This window comes from Cetorhinus maximus, chromosome 6 (assembly GCF_964194155.1).
Source record: "Cetorhinus maximus chromosome 6, sCetMax3.hap1.1, whole genome shotgun sequence".
NCBI classification, from domain to species: Eukaryota; Metazoa; Chordata; class Chondrichthyes; order Lamniformes; family Cetorhinidae; genus Cetorhinus; species Cetorhinus maximus.
This window is the reverse complement of record NC_135884.1, coordinates 113,375,972-113,396,312: the sequence shown is the minus strand read 5'-3', so window position 1 is coordinate 113,396,312 and position 20,341 is coordinate 113,375,972. Positions and strand designations below refer to the sequence as shown.

Genomic DNA, 20,341 nt, shown 5'->3' with positions numbered 1-20,341 from the left:
AGCTATGCATGAACTACAAATCTAACTTCTACACTTTACAATAGTCAGTGGGATTACATTGTGATGGGAAATGGGGCAGAATCACGCGGTCCAGTAAAATCTTGTTAAAATAAGCTAACAGAATCCCAAGGACAATTTCTAATCTCTACAGGATTTCCAACTAAGCTAATGGAATACGAGAACAAGAATTTCCAATTTTATAAAATTGTTCAGCAAGAATAACAGGAGGTCTGCTTTAATCAAATAAAACTCCTGACAGGTACAATCAACATGGACTGGTTTCAGTTTTACACCGTGGTAGAAAAGCCCACCCGGAACTCCTTTCACATTCTAAACATGACTTTATGTTTTGTAATTATGCTGTTTTCTCCTCAGACATTTGAAGTATTCTTCTCCTTCTTCATGTTCTCAAACCCAATTTCAAACATTATTGCACAACAATGGAAAAGACATATACACAATTCCTTTTTAAACATGGCAATTGTGAAAAAATAAAAGGACTTTTGGAATAGTATTCACATTCCTGGAGTGCAGATCATAAATTTAATTTCCAAATGCTACACACCGCACTCTTTGTTCTGTCAGTGATGTTGAACCTAACAATTCAAAAATCTGTTCTTCAACTCAGAAATCAAAGATTTCTGATCACAAATTAGAAATACAGACTTGAATCAACCATTCACTAGTGTTGTAGTAATAAATATTCAGTGTATTTTATGTTTAATCCATCTAACGGTCGAACATGGTTGCACAATGGTGTGTTTTACTATTACCAGAAGTGATGAATTCCTTTCTCAGCAACAGCACTTTCCCTGTCAGGAGAGTCTGCATGAAGAGAAGAAAGAGGTTGCTGACCTGCACAGTGTTTTGGGATGAAAGCACGGTTTGGTTTCAAAGGCCTACTTCATCAACTCTTTATATGGTTAACCTACTGAGTACTGCACGTCCTTTGCAGCCTTCAAAATTCCCAAATGTTTTTTGGCCAGGCAGCAGTTGTGAAAAAAAGTCACTATAATTTTCTAACATTTGATATTAAAGCACTGAGCTGTAAAAATCTGCAGAAACGGAATTTTAAGAATCTAACCAAAATAACTGTTTAGGCTGTGGACGGAAAGGCATCAAAATCCTAATTTGGTATTTAATGAGTTAAAATATCAATGAACATGGTTCTTATTCTTGTTGGAAACTGGAGTTGAATGCTTCAGGTTATCATTCCTCATTAAAACCTCCAGCAGTTGCCACATAAATCTGTGGTTAAAACACAGCTATGTTACAATATTTGAAGTACTTTAGTCTTCAGGAACATGAGATTCTGCACTGGGATTTAACACCCCTTGAAATGGCGAAGTATGATAAAGGGATATGCTGATAGGAATTTCAGCAACTCATAACATACTTGGTCAGATAATAAAGTTTAGTGCATGGTGAGTGGGGTGAGCAGAGATGAAAGAGAGGACAAGATAGGCCCATATTATTGTTGAGGAATAAGGGAACACTTCCACAGAAAGCTGTAATTATAACAATATTACAATGCACTATTTAGCAATACTATTTTCTTGACATTTACATTTCTCAAATTTTACTTTAGAACACACACTCAACATTTGTAGAAACAGTCCCATTTAACTCGATCTGACAGAAATCACACATCCATTATAATAGCTGCAAAGAACATGGAGTATTAAAGGGTTATTAATTTAAGGTCATTAAGTAAATTCAAGTGCAACCCTACTTTCTGAATTGCATTTTGTTGCAGGATATCGGAATATGAAACTAGCAACAAGCTGGGAATATATAAAATGCTTAATAAAATAATAGTAGCTTCCTTAAACATAATTAGAATCTGTTAAGAGTTTAGATTTTCACAAATCAGTTTTCTTCTTTCAACATCTTCTTGAACAAGTGTCTCGCCAACAGCCCAGGTCCATTGAGCTGAACATTGATACCTGGTGGCTGTAAAAGACTAAATTATCAATTTATAATGCGCCTGTGATAGGTCAGGTCCAATTCTATAAAAAGTCAGCCTTTAAAGGAGAGTTACTTTCATATTAACTTTGTTCTCATCAAATGTGCCCCCATCAAAAATCTTAGGAATCATCTTTTGGTTTAATGAATGGTTGGTAAAGACACTGCATTAAGTAAAAATAAATCCTTTACAAAGATCAATAATCATTAGCAATAAAAATAATAATCAATTACATTTCGTGCAAATCTTCTTGGGTCTTGACTGAAAAAAAAATGGTTACAGTGCCACTAGATGGTGCTAGAAAAGAACAATTTGAACCTTCTTGCAACTTGCTTGTGAGAAAGTCAACTAAACATATAAATAATAACTCAATAGATAAATAAAGTGATTTCTATTTAATAGGCTGCTTATGATGAAATTCAAAATAACAAGAAGCCAAGCCTGCAACTACTTTTGCCCCTACTGGCATATTACCTATTGAGGTACATTTGCACAGATAAAATAAAACAGATATTGTCTCATTTATGCTATTTAAGTTTAAGTTTGAATATCTTGCTCACAGCTAGAGTTCACCATATGCCCAAAATGGTTTGAACATGTATTGGGCAGTATGCAAGGTAAACAGCTGTTAAGCATTTCCAAGAAGAAAGCTAAGTTAATGTCCCCTAACATTAAATAATAAAAGACAAACAAATCGCAGGCTTTTCCTGATACTAAGCCTAGATTGTCTCGATGGGTGTTATTTATTGCACTGTATCAGCACTTAGTGCAGTCAATCCGAATGCTACAATACAATTGACATTCATTACCATGTACAAAATGCATTGGTCAGTATTCTTACTGCTGCACGGTTTGCATTAAAGTGCAACATCTTACTGAATTTGTCCCCTTTGCATTTTGAATGGAAGCTTAAAGTTATTCACATCTTTAATGATGCTGTCTGTTACGTGGTTTAGAAATGATGTCCTGACTGAAGTGTTTTCGTAAATCTATATCTCCTTATAGGTTTCATTAAAGTGCAACATTCTTTTGCCACACTTCCTCACTTAATTTACTCTCTCTCAGTTTAGACATTTCCATGTCACATGTTACTCAATGGCCAACAAGTTGGACTAGCAACCTGATCCAATACTTCCAGCATTGCAGTTGGGAAGTGTCCCAGAGCAATTCAACTCCACCCTGAGTTTCATCTCACCCTCATGGTTTTACCAAGACCCTAAATGCAGTTTATGTGGAGTCACAACAGAAACGCATTGCTACTACAATTGTGTACATTGCATCACCACCTACAGTACAGCTGTGCTTACCGTAATTATTACTTTCTCTATTTTAAGAAAATATTTCAAATTTTCCTGCTATTTACGGCAACAACCTGCACTTATCTGGTACCTTTCGTGCAGTAATACGTCCCAAAATGCTTCACAGGAGTGTTCACCAGAAAAAAAAGGACACCAGTCCAAAGGAGGGGATGGTAGGATGGGGACTAGAAGCTTGATCAAAGAAGTAGGTTTTTTGAAGTGTGCTAAGCGAGGAGAGGTAAAGAGGCAGAAAGATTTAGGGAGGAAATAGCAGAGTTCAGATCCTAGATGGCTGAATGTACAGCTGCATATTGGTGGGGGCAAGAAAGGTGAGGGGTACACAAAAGGCCAGGTTTGGAAGAACACAGTAGTAGGGCTGGAGGAGGTTACAAACATAGGAAGGGTTTTGAACAAGGGTGAGAATTTTAAAATTGAGGTGCTGTTGGACTGGGAGCCATGCAGGTCAGTGAGCACAAGGGTGATGGATGAATGGGACTTGGTACAGGTTAAGGACAATACAATTTTGGGTATTTATGGAGGGTGAAAAAGGGGGGGCTGTTCAGGAGAGCATTGGAATAGTTGAGTCTGCTGGTAACAAAAACATGGGTGAGGGTTTCAGTAGCAGACAGGCTGGGCAGGGGTGAAAACAGATATTAGGTAGGTAGAAGTGGGCAGTCTTTGTGGTAGAGCAGATTGGGAGTCAGAAGCTTGCCTTGGAGTCAGTCAGCCTGGTTCAACCCGAGAACTGGCCAGGCAGAGGATAGAATTGGTGGCTGAGGAACACAATGTGTGGTTGGAGTTGAAGACAATGGCTTTGGTCTTCCCAATGTTTAACTGAAGGAAATTTTGGCTCATATAGGACTGCGCAGTCTAATGACACTGAAGCAATGGAGGGATTGGGAGAGGTGGTGAGGTAGAGCTGGGTGTCATCAGTGTACATGTGTAATCTGGCATGTATTTGGATGCAGAAACCGAGGGGCAGCATGCAGATTAAAAAATAGGAGGGATTAAAGATAGATGCTTGTGGGATTCCAGGTCTGGGGGCAGGAAGAAAAGCCATTGGAGGAAATTCCCTGGCAATGACTGTATAGGTAAGAATGGAAGCAGGTGAGGGAAGTGCCACTCAGCTGGACAACAAAAAGGCATTGGAGGAGGTTGGTGTGATCAACTGTGTTGAAGGCTGCAGAAATATCACACTGGATATAACTAGTTGAAGACCACTGTATAGGAAAACCTCTCCACAACTGGAAGAGCTACATCATAATATTCAGCACATTGCTGCACCAGAACCAGCCAAGTGGAGGCATAAGTGTCCCACATAACCTGCCAAGCAAGGGGCACACTGCTGTTTCAGTGCAGAATGCTGCCCTGCATTGTGGCAGGCACAGCACTGCCTAAGAAGCTAGATCACCCCAGCAACATACAATTCAAACAGGGTACATCAGCATATTTTTTCACTTCCCCATGGCAAAAATAAGTCTTGTAATACATCCTATCTTGCAGTTCACCTGAGGAGAATGAAGATTCACCCTCCAAGGCAAACCACATTTGAGTGACAGGCGTCCCTCGGAATCAGACTTACATCGTTATAGTTTGCAGCTGAGCACTAAAACACTGGAGCTATCATCCTGTTTCTGAGTTACTGCATGTCCTAATGAGCACCAGAGGATGCCAGATCCTAGTCAGGAAAGGCTGTAGAAGCTTCTTCTTCATCTCTTCATTCTCTTCCTGGCTGCCAGCTTGTGCCTTATCCTACGTCATGTCCCACTGACAGTTTATGTCGCATCTGACTGTGTTAACCCTACCTAAATCCACCAATCAATATCAAGTATGTCAAAATTGATCAGCTATTTCATCGGAGTAGTAGATGATTCTTGACACATATTCACTTCAGATAGTGAACCTACATTACACTTTCATACATCCTAGTCAATAGTCCAAAGTTACATCTTTCTCACAGGCATTTCCTCTGAGCCTTTGCTTGCTCACAATGACACACATATACAATCAGGGTCAATCCGAGCCTGGTTGGCTCGGATGTTTACGGTTATTTTTGAGCATGACACTGTTCCACTTCTCCAAACTTGCTGTGCTAATTACATTCCTGACCTTTCTCACAATACATTCTACTGTCAGGGCTTGGTCATCAACTGTGATTGTGCGAGACTGCAGCAGATTGAAAATTATAAATACCTCCCACACCTCATTACGGGGAGGGAAAAAAGCAGAAAGCTGAAAACGGTGTCCATTATAGATACACATTTGTTCTACACTGTGCTGAAAGACACTATTCTCAAATGTACAATTTACAGGTAAAACAGAATCAATTTGTAAAGATATTGTTCAGATTGAAAAGAGAATACATACACAGCACAAGTGTCTTTTGTTAGTTTATGTGGATTGAAAGAAACACAAAAAGAAAACTGAATAGGCAGTGAATCATTTTTTTCACCATGCAATTGTGTACTAGGGTCTTAAATAATTTGATCCAAACGTCTGCAAATAGAGTTAAGGCATTGATCAGCCATGGGCCAGTATTTTCCAGTCCTGCCTGTGGTGGGAATCGACGCGGATGAGATGGAAAATTTGACGGATCAGTCAAAGGTCCGTTGACTAATATAATGGAAGAACAGCTGGGGTGGCTGAATAGTGCATTCCTATGTGTCACTTTTACTTAACACTGCACATCCTCAGCAAATGCTCTTATCAGCTTCGCTGTCAGACATGTTACAAGCATACAACTGGTGTTCTAGCTGCAACCTACACATTCTGCTCAAATCAGTACTGCCTGTAGAACATTAGCCATGGTATTACTCATACACTGAATGTAAACAAGGGGGACAATGCAAACACAGTTTCCACCAAAAATACTAAGAGCTTTGAACTTTATACTAGGAGATCTCCCTTGGCATTGCTGATAGTGGCTGAGAACATATTGTTTTACCCCATGAAGTATCCCATGAAGCACACAATTAAACAGTGCTATGTCTAATTAATAGTCGATAGCCAAATGCCAAATCACATTTTTATTAGAATATTGTAGATTGTGATTTTTTGGCTCAAAGTCTATGAATATATGATAATTCACATGGAAATGATTTAAAGTTAGCTTAACTATGCAGATACATAGATGTCAACATACAAGTTGGCCTTTGAATCCTCGAAAAATCCCTCAAAAAACAGGGGTCAGCTTATACGCCAAGTATAAAAGTGAAATACCGGTGTGGGGGGTCGCCATTTTCAAATGTTGTCTGCTTCCAATGCAAAGCGTGGGCATGTCTTGAACTCCTGCTCACCTTTGCAAAACAGCCTGTATTGCCTGCTTCATGCCCTCTTTCATGCCCAGTTACAAAGTATGGGTAAGTAAAACATGCGTTTGTGGGGCGAAAAATTGAGGCTGACTACTAATGCTGAAAAAGGGGGTGGACCTATATGCTGAGCATATGCAAAAACATGATTTTTGGGGCAGGAAAAATGGGGTCAACTAATACACCAGGTCTACTTATATGCTGTGATTTACAGTAGATTGAACCCTTTTTTCAACAAAATGGAACAGAGGAAACTAGTAGGGAAAATGTTCCAGAAAGATGGGGAAAAGATGTCAAATATCGTACGTAGCAGTGGTGGTGTCACCAGTGTTGAGATAGTGTTCCTACAGTGTTAAGGCATAAGTCAAGGTCACATAGCATTGGAATGCTAGGATCAGTAAAAACCATGGGGGAGATTAAGAGTTGCGGGCAATAGATGCATTTGGAGGCATTGAAACACTGGAAGGGAGGGACATGGGAATGGCAGCAGTAGAATAACATGATGGATTGCAGAAGTACTGGAAGGAGAGTGGTGGGTGTTGGGTGGATCAGCAATGTTAAGAAAATCACAGATAGTCAGGGAGGGGGAGTGAGGGATAGCACTGAGATATGCCAGCAGTGTGTTGGGAAGTAGAAGCACCCTGGCGCTCAGGGTGACAGCATCCAATCACAGCAGGTGAGACTACTTACAGGGTTTGCCCAGCAGTGACTTATAGGTTTCAATAAATTCACCCTCCTCTGTTGCTGCACTCCTGTCCTGTAACTCCACCACAAGTGCTATGCCCCCTCCTGGTCACTGCCAAAAGCCATCTTCACAACCATCACCAGGAACCAGCTTTAAGTACTTTTAAAATCAATGGGGCTACTTTTCACCTTCAACACTTAGGCAGTAAACTTGGCAAGTTAATTGCCCACCTGGCATAAAACCTGCCCAATTTTAATATCCACTGATACCCATGGGAATATGAAGGTTAGGTGATGTCTTCCCCAAGTGGAAGTGAAAATGACCTCAGTGTGTCAATTTTAATGGGCCTGACTTTGAATTCGCACCCAGAATTAAATTGAAACGGGGCAGCATGTGATTTTAAAACAAATTGAAGCACTTACACAATCAGAGATGTCTTAAGTGCCCAGAAGTTAATACAATGCAACACTCACTGCTGTGCCATCTTTGTGAACAGTTACCAAATTAGGAGCATCATCTGAGTTTTAGTTGACAAACCATTTGGCTTAACACACGCACATGCCAGTTAAAATCCGACTAAAATTGTCACGAATTGCACTAGGTTGTGTGTGTTCCGACAGATTCGGCAAAATGCAGGTGTGTTTTAATGCCAATTTGGAAAAAAAATAAATCTACTAAACTCTTTCCCTCCAAGATTCAAAGAATCCTGATCAAAATATCATCGGGCAACTATAGCTTTTACTTTGTACAACCTGCTGACCCACTCTCCTTTCAGGAGCAGAAGATTTTTTCAGCAGGAGCCCCCATAGATTATTTGAATGCTTTGGAATGACCAAACAGGAGGAATTTGGAAGGGATGAAGCCTCTGTGGTTATCCACCCTATCCAGAATTTCAAACACTTCTCCGAAGCTGGAAGAGGAGTCTGATGCCTGCTGAGTTGTTGGCCCTCAACTGAAAAAGCATCAAATCATTGCATGCAAAGAACATACACCATGTAATTCAAAGCTCCCCCTTGGTAGTTAGTTAGTTTGCAGATTACTGAAGATGCTGCTGCTCTTAATTTTTAAAAGTAGGCCTGGCTCTGAAAGTAAAGTTTATCCTCTGGGGGATGTAGCTGTAAAATTCAACAGAAGTCTGTGAGCCGTTTCAATTCTGTAATGTCAGCACAGAAAGATGAAGGAACAAGACCACCTATATTATATCCACTTTCCCATCTGGGGGCTAGATAAAAGAATTCCATAACTCTGCAGGCAAAACAGTCCCGACTTTTTACATAGGCTTTGCTTACTGGGGGGTCCTGATAATGTTTCCTGCAAAGAGTAGTGGGAGACAGGAGGGGGTCAGATCAAAAGTCCATTTAAAACTAGAGAGGAGGAAGAACATGTGGTGAATCAGTTTTCCAAGCACATACGGGATTATCCCTGGGGAACAGAATTCAAACAACACCATCTGGATGCTTGTCTCCTGGGAAAAAGGCCTTAGCAGCTGGACATCTGATTGAGAATGCATCCCCTGTTGGTTGCTGATGGGCCAATGGATATGACCCCGTGCTCCTTGCAGGAAATGGCACCAGGACTCACCCCAATTTTCCTGTGTGACCTGAACCACATTATTCGATACGCTCTCACATGTCATTCTGAACTGCAAGGAAGACCGTTAGAAAGTGGTTAAGGGTGCAACTGAGCAGGAGTGGATTACTTTGAATCGTTCAGGTATTATTTAAAAATGAAATGGGAAATATTACACATTGCTTGCAATTCACAGGCAGCCGCTCACATCAAACTATCAGAGCTTTTAAAATCCTCTATCAGCTGACATCATCTGCTGGCACAATGAGTCTATTTGAACTGCTGTTACTCAGCTGATCTGATTGTGCAAGTCCAGTATTTCCACAGCAACCTCTCTGAACACAGTATGCTGATAGAAGTGCCAGCTTCATTACCACTACCCATTCCCTTCAGTGGGAGATGCTTTCACCAAAGGACTGCTATTTAAATGGACTTCTGCAGGGAGGACAAAAAGGTTCAATGACACACTGTGTACTGTAGAGGAGAACAATAGCAAATCAAATAACCTTTCAAAATTAAACAGCTTGGTTCTTCTTTAAGAGGAGTAAGACGGCATTTGGTAAATACAAAGTATAAAATTCATACTTTAAAAACTGCATGCCTTGGATTCTTTTTAATACTTGAAATGCATTAGAATAATAAAACAAGCAGCTATTGTTAGTAAGGCCCATCCCTGCAGGGGTGGCTTACATTCTAGCTGCTTTTATATTGCTGGTATGTCACGTATAGTGCTGCCAGCTCCCAAAGCATGGGGCCTTAGGCAGCCTGCAGCAACCCTGAAGTCACTGCTGCAGATTTTTTGAGACCTGTGAGGTTGAGAAAAGAGCTAGTTAAAAGAATAGCCTTGATGAATTCAACAAGTTCATTTTGGGGCTGCCGCCAGATGCACAGGATCTGTGCACTGGCACTTGGTTCTCTAACACAATAACACAAGCGTGTGTATATGTCTCTCAAATAAACAAAATTTGTGAGAAGGCCCATCTTACAATATGTCTTTCAAACAAATAAACAAACGAGACCAGTGCCAGTTCATTTCCATGCTCCAGTTTACACTGATTCTTTCTACTGAATAAACAAGCTGAATCAGTGCCAATCTCTAATAAGGCCCATCTCCATGGATCCAATTTGCATATGTCAAACAAACAAACTAGACTAATGCCAACCCATATTACGACAAATGCCCTTTGTCATTCTGTCACGTCTATAAAGATAAGGTTACTTTCCTATGTGATCTGCAGTTTACTAGGTTGTTTTTCCACTGTTTCATACACTTTGAATTACATTTTTGGTATCAGGATGCAGTGCAATGACATCCCGTGTTGGAATACCAACACACAATATCAATGAGTGGGAAATGCAGGTTAAAGTCCCTATTTCACTCAATTCCAATTTTCTACGCAGGGTCTTTCAAAGAAAAGTTGTGCATTAAAAATGTTATTTCAGACACGCATCAATTAGACAGAGAGAAGTTTATGTGAAAATACAGGTGACCAAATGTTTTACCATCTATTTGTTTGAAGATGGACAAAATAGCAGTTTCTAACAGCCCTTCATGGAAGGATGTACTGAATAAAGTCCACTTAAACACAAGTAGTTACGGCAACTTACATTTATATAGAGCCTTTAATAAGGCAAAACATTCAAGGGTCGTTAGGCATCAGATCCAAGCAAGAATAAGGGGCTTGATGACTAAAGGTGCAATAGAAGAGGGAAATTTTATGGAAGCTTTTGAAAGTGAACTCCACAATGTAGGGGTAGGATGACCGAAATCTCTGCCACGGAGGATAAAACAAAATAGTGAGCAGCAGGCCAGAGCTGAAAGAAAGGAGATCATGAGCAGGGACAGGGAGCTGCAGAATGCTGGAATGGCAGGATGGAGCAAGGCAGGGGAGGGGTTTGAAGAGAAGGGTGAGGAAATTGAAACTGGTCTGCAGAGAATGGGAAGCCAGTTGAGTTTGGCAAGAATTGAGCCGATAGGTAATTGAGTTAGGATGCAGACAGTAGAGCTTTGGATAAGCGGGACTTTATGAAGCTAGAACAGTGAGGGGGGCATTTGAAAAATTAATCCTGGAATTGACAACGGCATGGATGAGTTTTTCAGTAACAGCTAGGGTGAGGTAGGGGCAGAGATGGAAGATGTTTTGGAGGTGGAAGTACAGACTCTTACTGATGTAGTGGACTTGAAATTTGGAGTTTAGATCAGGGACAAATAAACTCAGACATTGCAAACTGTGGAGCTGAGCTTCAGCAGGTATCCTGAGAGGGCGATGAGATCGAGAATTAACTGCATAATGTCTAGTGGAGTTAAACAAACAAGACGTCTTCAATCTTTCCAATACTGAACTGCAAGAAGTTCTGGTTAATTCATGACTTAACGCTGGATGGCAGCCTGGCAGACAGTAACACACGGAGAATCAATGGGGTAGTAGTGAAAAGGCAGAGCTAGGTAGCATTGCCTTGCATATGAAATCTGACCCCACGCTTTTTAATTGAAGGACAACATACTGATGAGGGTTAGAAAAGGCCATGAATGAAAGCTTAGGGCACACTGGGGTTGACCATAAAAAGCACTGGAGGAAAAGTTATTGCAGGAGATTGCAGCTACATTGGGACCAATGGAACTATGAGAGTGCAACACCATGGTGAAGAACCATAGACTGCTGTTCAGGAGAATGGCATGGTCGACTCTGTCAAAGATCTAAAGTTGGGGCTGGGGTGGAGTGCTGATTTATTGTGCAGGAAAGAACAAATTGTTCTTCCAGGTTTTTTAGCTGAGGTCTACTTTCTGCCACACATTTTTGTGGTATTTATATATTCATGTGAAGAATTTCCAATTAAAAATGTCAATTTCTATTGTGATCCAGAAACAGGAGAGCTTGTCTTCAGTACAATCTGGTTATCTAAGGAATATAAAACTGGTTCTGATTTTTTCTGATGTGATGTGAACCAGTTCTTGCTAACACTGCAATGATAAAACCACTAGCCAGCTGCAAAAGTGGTTTATTTCCCATACTGCTGTGTGGATCTATACAAAAACAAACCCTTCTGGGTATCTCTCAATTTTCCCTTTCATAAAGGGCTGAAGTGCCTTTTTACAACAGGTAGATACCCTGAGAAATGAACATCCAAAAAACAGTGGAGTTGCTAAAAAAAAAAGGACAGCTCCACTCAGTCAGCAAGAAATGGCTCCATAGCAAGTGAGCACTAATTCTTTTTGCACACCAAGCTCTCATCGTTACAAAAGATGTATGTGGTATCCACGGAATCTACTTAGAGACTCTGTTAGTTGCGTTCGTCTATTGCTACTGCATCCATTCCTGGTGATAGTAACCATGTAACCACCCAAAGTCACTGGTGGAAGAAAGCTCTCTCTCTTGGGTGCAAGTATTTGTCGTGTTCGTTACGTTTAAGTAAGGGATGCTCTTTGTTTAACATTGATTGATCCTGTTTACATGATGCTCCCTCCCCATGAAGGTCATACGTGGGTGAAAACTATTTTTGAATCCCATTGTATTCTCTGGTGGAGACATTCTAACTTGAAGAAACCCCAAATGCAGCTTTTACCGATACAATAAAAAGAAATATACATGTAAGAAAGGAGGATCAATAATATTTAAACATGAAAAGCAGAAACGGGGCAATTAATGGAATGATAATAAAATTAATTTGAAAAAAAGGTGAGATAAGGTAAACTGGAAGAAAATTCTGAGAGAGGTGATGCTATCTCGTCGTATTGCAGTGACTCATGTTGATACGCATACTGCATGGTTTTGAAAATCAGACCACTTCAACTGAGCTCACTGTTCATAGGCTGCATAATTGTGTACATCACTCCAAGTAGATTTGGAACAGGATCAGAATTGTTCAGGATCATCCACACTCACAGCCAGCAAAAATATAGCATTGCTTGTTTGAAGTCTGATTACATATAAATGAAAGGTTTTACAAACAATCTGGAATGGCTGTGAGCACAAACAATCTGGAATGATAGCAGCATGATGGTCCTCCTGTTGAGCATTTGGATGGGGTGAGAGTATCACTGCAATGACGGCAGTATGATAACCCCCACTGAGTATTTGGAATGATTTGTGAATGGCTTTTATGTCTCTCTTTGCCTTTTCTTTCAAGCAGATGGCGATGCAGGGAACCCCAGCTACTCAACACTTTATAAATTAACATGGATGCAGAGGAATAAAATTAAATAAAATGGAATCTGAGATTCTCCATATTTACTGACGAAAGCATGTAGTTTTGTATTCCACTGTTTATTTAAATGAAGTTAAACCCTTTTCTCACATGTTTCAAAAATGGGGCTTTAGCAAAATGTTTTCCTTCACTGTGTTTTACTCCTCTATGTTTTACTTCACTGGAGATGGCATTAAGAGGAAGAACAGTCAAGAGCTTCAAATCTGGTGTTGGTCAAATACAGGCTTCATCACCAAAGGATGTCAGGTGGTCTAGACAAGCTTCACCTGGATCACCACATCAATAATAATAACAGCATTTACACTATGCCTTTAACACAGAAAAAACCCCAAGGTGCTTCACTAAAGTGACAATACCATACTGAGCTAAAGGGGAAGATATTAGGAGGAGTGGCAAAAAGATTGGTCAAAGTGGCATGATTTAAGGAGTGATTTAAAGGGGAAAGGGAAGCAATTTCACAGTGCAGAGACTAGACGGCTGAAGGCCACCAAAGATCCAATGAAGGAACTGGTGAAACGGCGGGTTCTCGAAGGCTGTGGGTCTCATTGGCAAGGTCAAGAATGAATTTAAAGACCAGGATAACAATTGTGAATTTGGGATGTTGAGGAATCTGGAACCAATATAGGGTCTAGAGGTGACAATGATGAGGGTTTCAGAAGAAAACTGGCTGAACTAAGTGTGAAGGAAGGTGATGTTATAGAAGTGGAAATAGGCCTTTGTGATAGAGTGTATATGGGGTTAGAAAACCAGCTCAGGGTCAAAAAGGGCACCAAGAATGCAAACAGTCTGGTTCAGCATGGGCCAGGAAGGCGATTGTATCAGTGGCAGTGTGTGTGGATGGTATAAAGTAAAGCTAACCGCTTTGGTCTTCCTAGTGTTAAATGGAGGATATTGCAGCTCAGCCAGGACTGGATACCAAGAAAACAGCCTGACAACACAGAGCCAGCATAGAGGCCATAAAAGAGCTGAATGTCGCCAGCATTCCTGTGGAAATGATGCAATGTCTTCAAAAAGAAATGGAGAACAAAAACTACATTTCACAATATGAGGTGCATCACTCAATCTGTTTAAAACCACACTTTTGAGTGTCTTACTTATATCTTAAAGGCAATGCGTAGTCCACGTTCTACACAATAACTTTCCTATCTTGTAGAGATATTTCTCAATCCTGCAATTCCAAAGAAGGCTTCGTCTTGAAAGAGATAATGATAACTACGGTTCAACCATCTCATATTCTTGATATAAGTTTTGGTATTTTGAAACAAAAAAAGAGTACTTTCTTCCAAACATCCTAACGACCACTTAGTAAGTTTCCTTTAAAATATCAGTGATTTTAAGAATCAATATATTAGAGGAAACAAAAATTCTTGGAACTTAGGACGTGGTAAGTTTGCTTTAAAATATAGATTCCAAAGCAAAGGCTTGGCTAAGAGGGGAAATTAATTAAGATTGTTTTAATAAGGCACATCTGCCGCAGCTTCTAAAGCAATGGTATAAAATAGCAGCCCTCATCTTGTTGACAACCAGGCACCGTTGACTATTAGTTGCGGCTTAATTCTTTCTCATGATTTTGAAAGCAAGCGCACTCTTATCCAAAAATGCAGGCACTCCCAGTTGAGACTCTGGCCCAGAGATAGCAGTGTATTTTCCTGGTGCTACGATTACTGTGTAGTTTTTTTTGGCAACATCAGAATTTTTAGATGTTTTAGTAGCGAAACTATTATGAGCACCACAGCTGTTGCCAAGTGTTACGTACCATATTAGGATAGTGGTCGAAAATACAGCTACATCTGGTACAAAGCTTCACAAATGAATTCTGACCTTTTAAGTGGCCCAGGGTTAAAGTTTACTTGGGCTTCTGGTGAAGTCATGATCTGGCCAGCTGCCCAATTAGGAGACTCTGGACCCCAGCATCAATATCTGTAAATTTATTGTCCCAAAGAACAAGGACAAGGTGAAAATAAAACACCCATAAGCTTCTCTATCCGGTGCTTCCAAAACAGCTTTCTTTCACAATGGGAAATATTCCCTTTAACAAAGAAAAACCGCAATGTCAAGGGATTGCACTTCCCCAAAATCCCCAGCCACTCAATCCATGCAGAGCCTGACCTTAACACTTGAAGTTCAATCCTATGTCCAGTGCCAGGAACATAGGAGAAAAAGTGATATGCTCAAGTGGTGGAGTACACAATCACTAGTGCACCACCCAAAATTATCAGTGCAGACCAGCTGGCTTCAACCAATCTAACACACACCCCCTTATGTCCAGCTGCTGAATCTGAACTGGGTCCACTTATGCTAACTCTGCAACACTAACTCAAAGGAAAACAGCAGCTTTCCAAGCTAACATGATCAGTGCTAACATCGCTGGGTGCTCACCTCCTGTCACTTGGTCGACACCTCCACTGATCACAGCAAAGTTGCCAATTGGCTCAAAGGAAGCAGTACATCTCCAATAATGTGAAAACTAGATTTGATTACTTCACCCTCCTGCACCTGGAGAGGACCCCTCACCTGGAGCATGGTGTACAGTTTTGGTCTCCTTATCCAGGGGAGGATATACTTGCCAGGGAGGGAGTGCAACAGAGGTTCATCAGATTTATCCCTGGGATGACGGGATTGTTGTATGAGGAGGAATTGAGGGGACTGGATCTGAATTCCTTAGAATTTCAAAGAATGAGGGGTGACCTCATTGAAACTTACAAAATACTCACAGGGCATGACAGGCTGGATGTAGATGCTTCCTCTGGCTGGTGAGACTAAAACCAGAGGACATAATCTCAGGATAAGAGGTTAAGACTGAGATGAGGAGGAATTTCTTCACTCAGGGGATGGTGAATCTTGGAATTCTCTATCCCAGAGGGCTGTGGAAACTCAATCATTGAGCATGTTCGAGTCAGAAATCAATAGATTTCTGGAGACTCATGACATCAAGGGATTTGGAGATAGCACAGGAAAGTGGTGGCATTGAGGTAGGTAATCAGCCATGATCTAATTAAATGGTGGTGCAGGCTCCACCAGCTGAATGGCCTACTCCTGTTCCTATGTTCCTACATTCCTATGATCCCTCCTTCCTTGACCCAACAGAATGCCAGAAATCCAAGAACACACTAAAATCCACAGCATTCTCAATGAAAACATAAGCACAATTATGCCAAAAAGCCTACTGGATCATTGCACTCCTCTTGAAAGTATAGTGCAATCAAATAGCCCATAAAATACATTTAGAAGTTTATCTCAACAATTACCCAGCTTTATATGCTTCTTCAAGCTGTACCAGCTCATCGTAAATCATTGCACCAATGTGTAGCCAGCACCGATCAAAAATGTGCGCACACACACCCACCTCACCCCCCAATATGGGCACATGCACACTCCGAGTACTGCACTAAGGTGTTAGCCTTGTGTGCTCAAGCCTGTGTAGTAGGATTCGAAGCCTCAACCTATTCCAGAGCATGGCGCTGAGCAGGGGCAGATTGACAATGAAACACACCATGCCGTGGCATGGGGCCCCCAAACAACAGGGACCCCAAACAGGGGGGGGGGCCCAAAATGAATAAGTTTCAAAACATTCAAACTGGGTGTGTGAACTGATGCTGCATTCACAAAGTTAAAAAGGGAAGCGCCGAGTAAATTTTTGGGACCGAGTCTCATGTATGGTGGGATCGACAGGCACCCAGGGTGGTCTCAGCAACATCTCTGCCTCTGATCAGCTACAAAAACATACCTGAAGAAAACACCTTTCAGATTCACTCACTTTACTGACAAATCATCATTTCACAAAGCGGGTCTGTTTCAGTCTCTGTCAAACCTTCACAATGTGAATAGTAAGATTCCGCTATTCCACCAGGAAAGCAATCCTTAGAAAAGAAGTTTGAAAGGGGATTGAAATGCTTAGAAATGATATTAACAGATAGCTAGGAATTGCTCCTTTTCCAACCAGATTGCCGCAGCAATTATATTTCCCCCTTTTTTTTGATAAATCCCTCTCCTTCCACATACACTCTCTCTCTGATGCAAGGCATGCCACTTGCTAACAAGCCTAGCGCAGACCGCTAGGGGCACACAGTGAGCTAACTCGCTTTAACCACAACGGTGAAGTCCGTCTGCTCCCCTCAGCCCATGATCGCCAATGCAAGTAAGGAGCTCACTCACTGGTTCTTTATATGAATAGCCAGGGCCATAGGTTAAAAGCGTCAGCAGTGACTCCTGTGCTAGCAGTCTAGCCTCGGGGTCAGATGGTTGTGAGTTCAAGTCCCACTCCCGTCCAGACAGACACCCCAGGGAAATGTTGACCTGTCAGACCTTTGGATGAATAAGATCCCATGGGGCTATTTTGAAGAAGAGCAGGTGAGTTACCCTTGGTGTCCTGGCCAATATTTATCCCTCAATCAACATCATACCAAACAAATTCTGGTCATTATTACACTGTTTGTGGAAGCTTACTAGGTGCAAACTGGCTGTGGCATTCCCCACATTCCCACTTCAAAAGCTTTGGGACTTCTGGTGGTTGCTACATAATTGCACATCTTTAAATTTTGGTATGGCTATGAGGTGGTTTTAAAAGTACCAGCCCACCATGCTGGAGGAATTGTAGTCCACACACATGCTTACGGTTAGCTTCTTACCTCATTAATGCCAAGTTAGACTCAATGACAGAAAATAAATAGAGACAGATTCGCCTGGCACTGCTCTGGGCTACATCCTATCAGCTGCTTCATAGTCCCATCTTCAGAATCATTCCTTGGCTCTCACTCTAGACATCCATGTCCAGTGCAGAGTGACACCAGAAACTGGATTGGAAAACAGACCATGGTTGAATGCTGGAGGGAAGATGCCGGGCAGTCCCAGGGCCTCATTCTCCACATTCCCATTTTCTCTTAATAATCAGCAAGCTTTAATGGGAAGAGGAGTTTCAGCAAAACCTTAACCAGTTTGGTCAGAGGTTGAAACGTTGACCTCGAGCCAAGTTTTAATCTGATTTTAATTTAAATGATTGTAATACATGAAACCACAAAGGCAGCTCATGCTCTTTCACTGAGTGACACTGTTATGAGATTTTCCAGTGAGTGATGAGGTCTCAGTAAAGTGCAATGTTTCTCAAGTCCCCTAAGCAACAGATGTGCTGTTTTACCTCCGCAAACTGTTGGCACCAGAGCAGGACTCCAGTCTGCTATACCAACAGACAACATATCAATGTTCAAGTGAGCATCGTCAACTTCCTTCCTACCTGCTGACACTCTCGTTCCCTCTCTACATATAATCTGTTCTTGGTTTTTGGCTTTTCTTGTCAGCAAGTTCCATGTTTGCTCACCTCGCATCGCAATATTTACCATCTTTACCATCATTCAGACAAGCTTGGATTTCAACAAAGCAATTATTCGCGTAGGCGTGTTTTTACAAGTGAAGAAATACTGATCAATTTGTGCATTTTCTTGGCTTCAACATTCGGGTCCGGGGGTGGGAGGTGGGGAAATACAATGTAGGGGTGGCAGTTCCATCAAAATGGACAATAGATGGTGTAATTGACCATGTCAAAGGCTGAAGCAACAGCGGGAAGGGAAAATGAGCCACAATCACTGCTAATGTTGCTCATGTTGAGGAATTTTGGTAATTTACAGCATGAATTTATCACCTTCTAAAGAAACAGTTTGGTTCAACAAAGGACGGAACACAGAATTGTTAGACTTGACTGTTCATGACAACAACCTAGGAAAAGTTGACCAAGCTCAAAAGTTTTTATTGCTTCAGACTGCTTAGGAGGCTAGCTGAGACAATGTAATTTTGTAATGATAAAGCCTATAGAGGGTTTGAAAGTCTGTGGGAAATTTTTGTAAACATCGGAAGCTGTCACATCAGCTTGTCTGAACCATGGGAAAGAGAGGGGGAAAGCAGGAGCAGCTTGTTTTTTCCAGTGTGTATGGTACAAATGCAGAAATTCTAAAGTGAAAAGAGGAAACAGTCTGGGAAACGGACTGGAAACTATACCAAGAAGGATGTCAACAAAGAATTAACAGTTCTCCAAAACAGAAGAAATTAACCATTTAGAGTTTTGAGTTGTACTCCTGATTTAAGCATACATGCATTTTTATCTACAAACTTAGTGTATTTTATTGTTAATAAAACTGGTCGCTAGAAGACTTTGTCTGATCTTACTCCTGCTGACACTGGAAAGTGAACAGAGTTAAAAGAAAAACCCACAATTGTCTTTGGATTTGGGGCATTTCTGAGCTGTGTGTGGGGTAGGGTATGGAAAACCAAATAGGATTGCTATGGGAAGAGATGAGCGTGGGGCAGGAAGGTGGCAAAAGTTTCAAGTAGTTTGGAGAGGAAAGGAGGTTGGAGATGAAGCAGTAGTTAACAAAGTCAGAGGGGATGAGGATGCATTTTCCTGAGATGTGAATTGATGATCGCAATTTTAAAAAGTGAGTGAAACAGTGAAGGAAAAGTGGTAACCCCTTACAAAATCAACTGGCATGGGGGCCAGAAAGGGAATTTTGGGTGGTCAGCAGTTGAGTGGAAATGGGTTCAGGGGAGCAAGATAAACTTGGAAAAGTCTTCAAGGTGGGATGAATGAGTAACTGGTGGAGAAACTAGAAAGTGGCCAACAGACAGAGCTCTGGCCTGGGAATATCTGGCATGGTGAGCAAGCAGAAGTGGGGGAAGCAGCAGAGAGAAAGTTGAATGGGTGACCTCTCTGTTAGTGACATAGTAATTCACCCTCTCCTCTTACAAGTGAGGATTAAACCTGGGTTCAGAAGTCTTCTAATTACAGCGCTAACAAGCTCCTTACAACTTTTATATCTTGTAGTTAGGTCAGTGGGATTCTATTAATCCTAATTCCAGGAATCAAAACTTCAACTTTCATGAAGTTGAAGACGTTTTTGTTCAATTAAATGATAGATCACAATAAACAATGACATGATCTTACCTGGACTGTTAGTGATAAACTTGTAGGCCATGTGGGCCAGTGGAATAACGGTAAGCATACAGTTATCTCCATTAGTCTCAATGAAGTCATGCCTGGTTATTGCAGTTGGATCAATATGATGCTCTCGAAAAGGTCTTATAAATGCCTGTAAACAAGCAAAAAAAAAACTTCATCAGAATGCTTGACTTTTACTGCATATATTACAAGTGTATTAACCAAAGAGTGACATGTACATTTGCACTGCATCTAAATCAATTGTTCCAATGATAGGCTGCTTAAAAGGAAAGGGAATCTGGTCACAATAATAAATTATTTTTGGAAGCAATTTTTGTGAATATGAATTAGGGTAACATGAAACATAATACTTTACAATTATGT

At 41.0% G+C, this 20,341-nt stretch overlaps 1 protein-coding gene across 2 annotated transcripts in view; it reads right to left on the bottom strand.

The window, feature by feature from the left end:
* peds1a (plasmanylethanolamine desaturase 1a) overlaps positions 1 to 20,341 on the bottom strand; it is a 123,050-nt gene that overhangs the window by 5,077 nt on the left and 97,632 nt on the right. For both annotated transcript variants that reach the window (XM_078544316.1, XM_078544318.1), the window contains one exon: positions 19,964 to 20,108. In XM_078544316.1, coding sequence (XP_078400442.1) covers positions 19,964 to 20,108 — 145 coding nt within the window. The remainder of the gene's footprint in view (positions 1 to 19,963; positions 20,109 to 20,341) is intronic.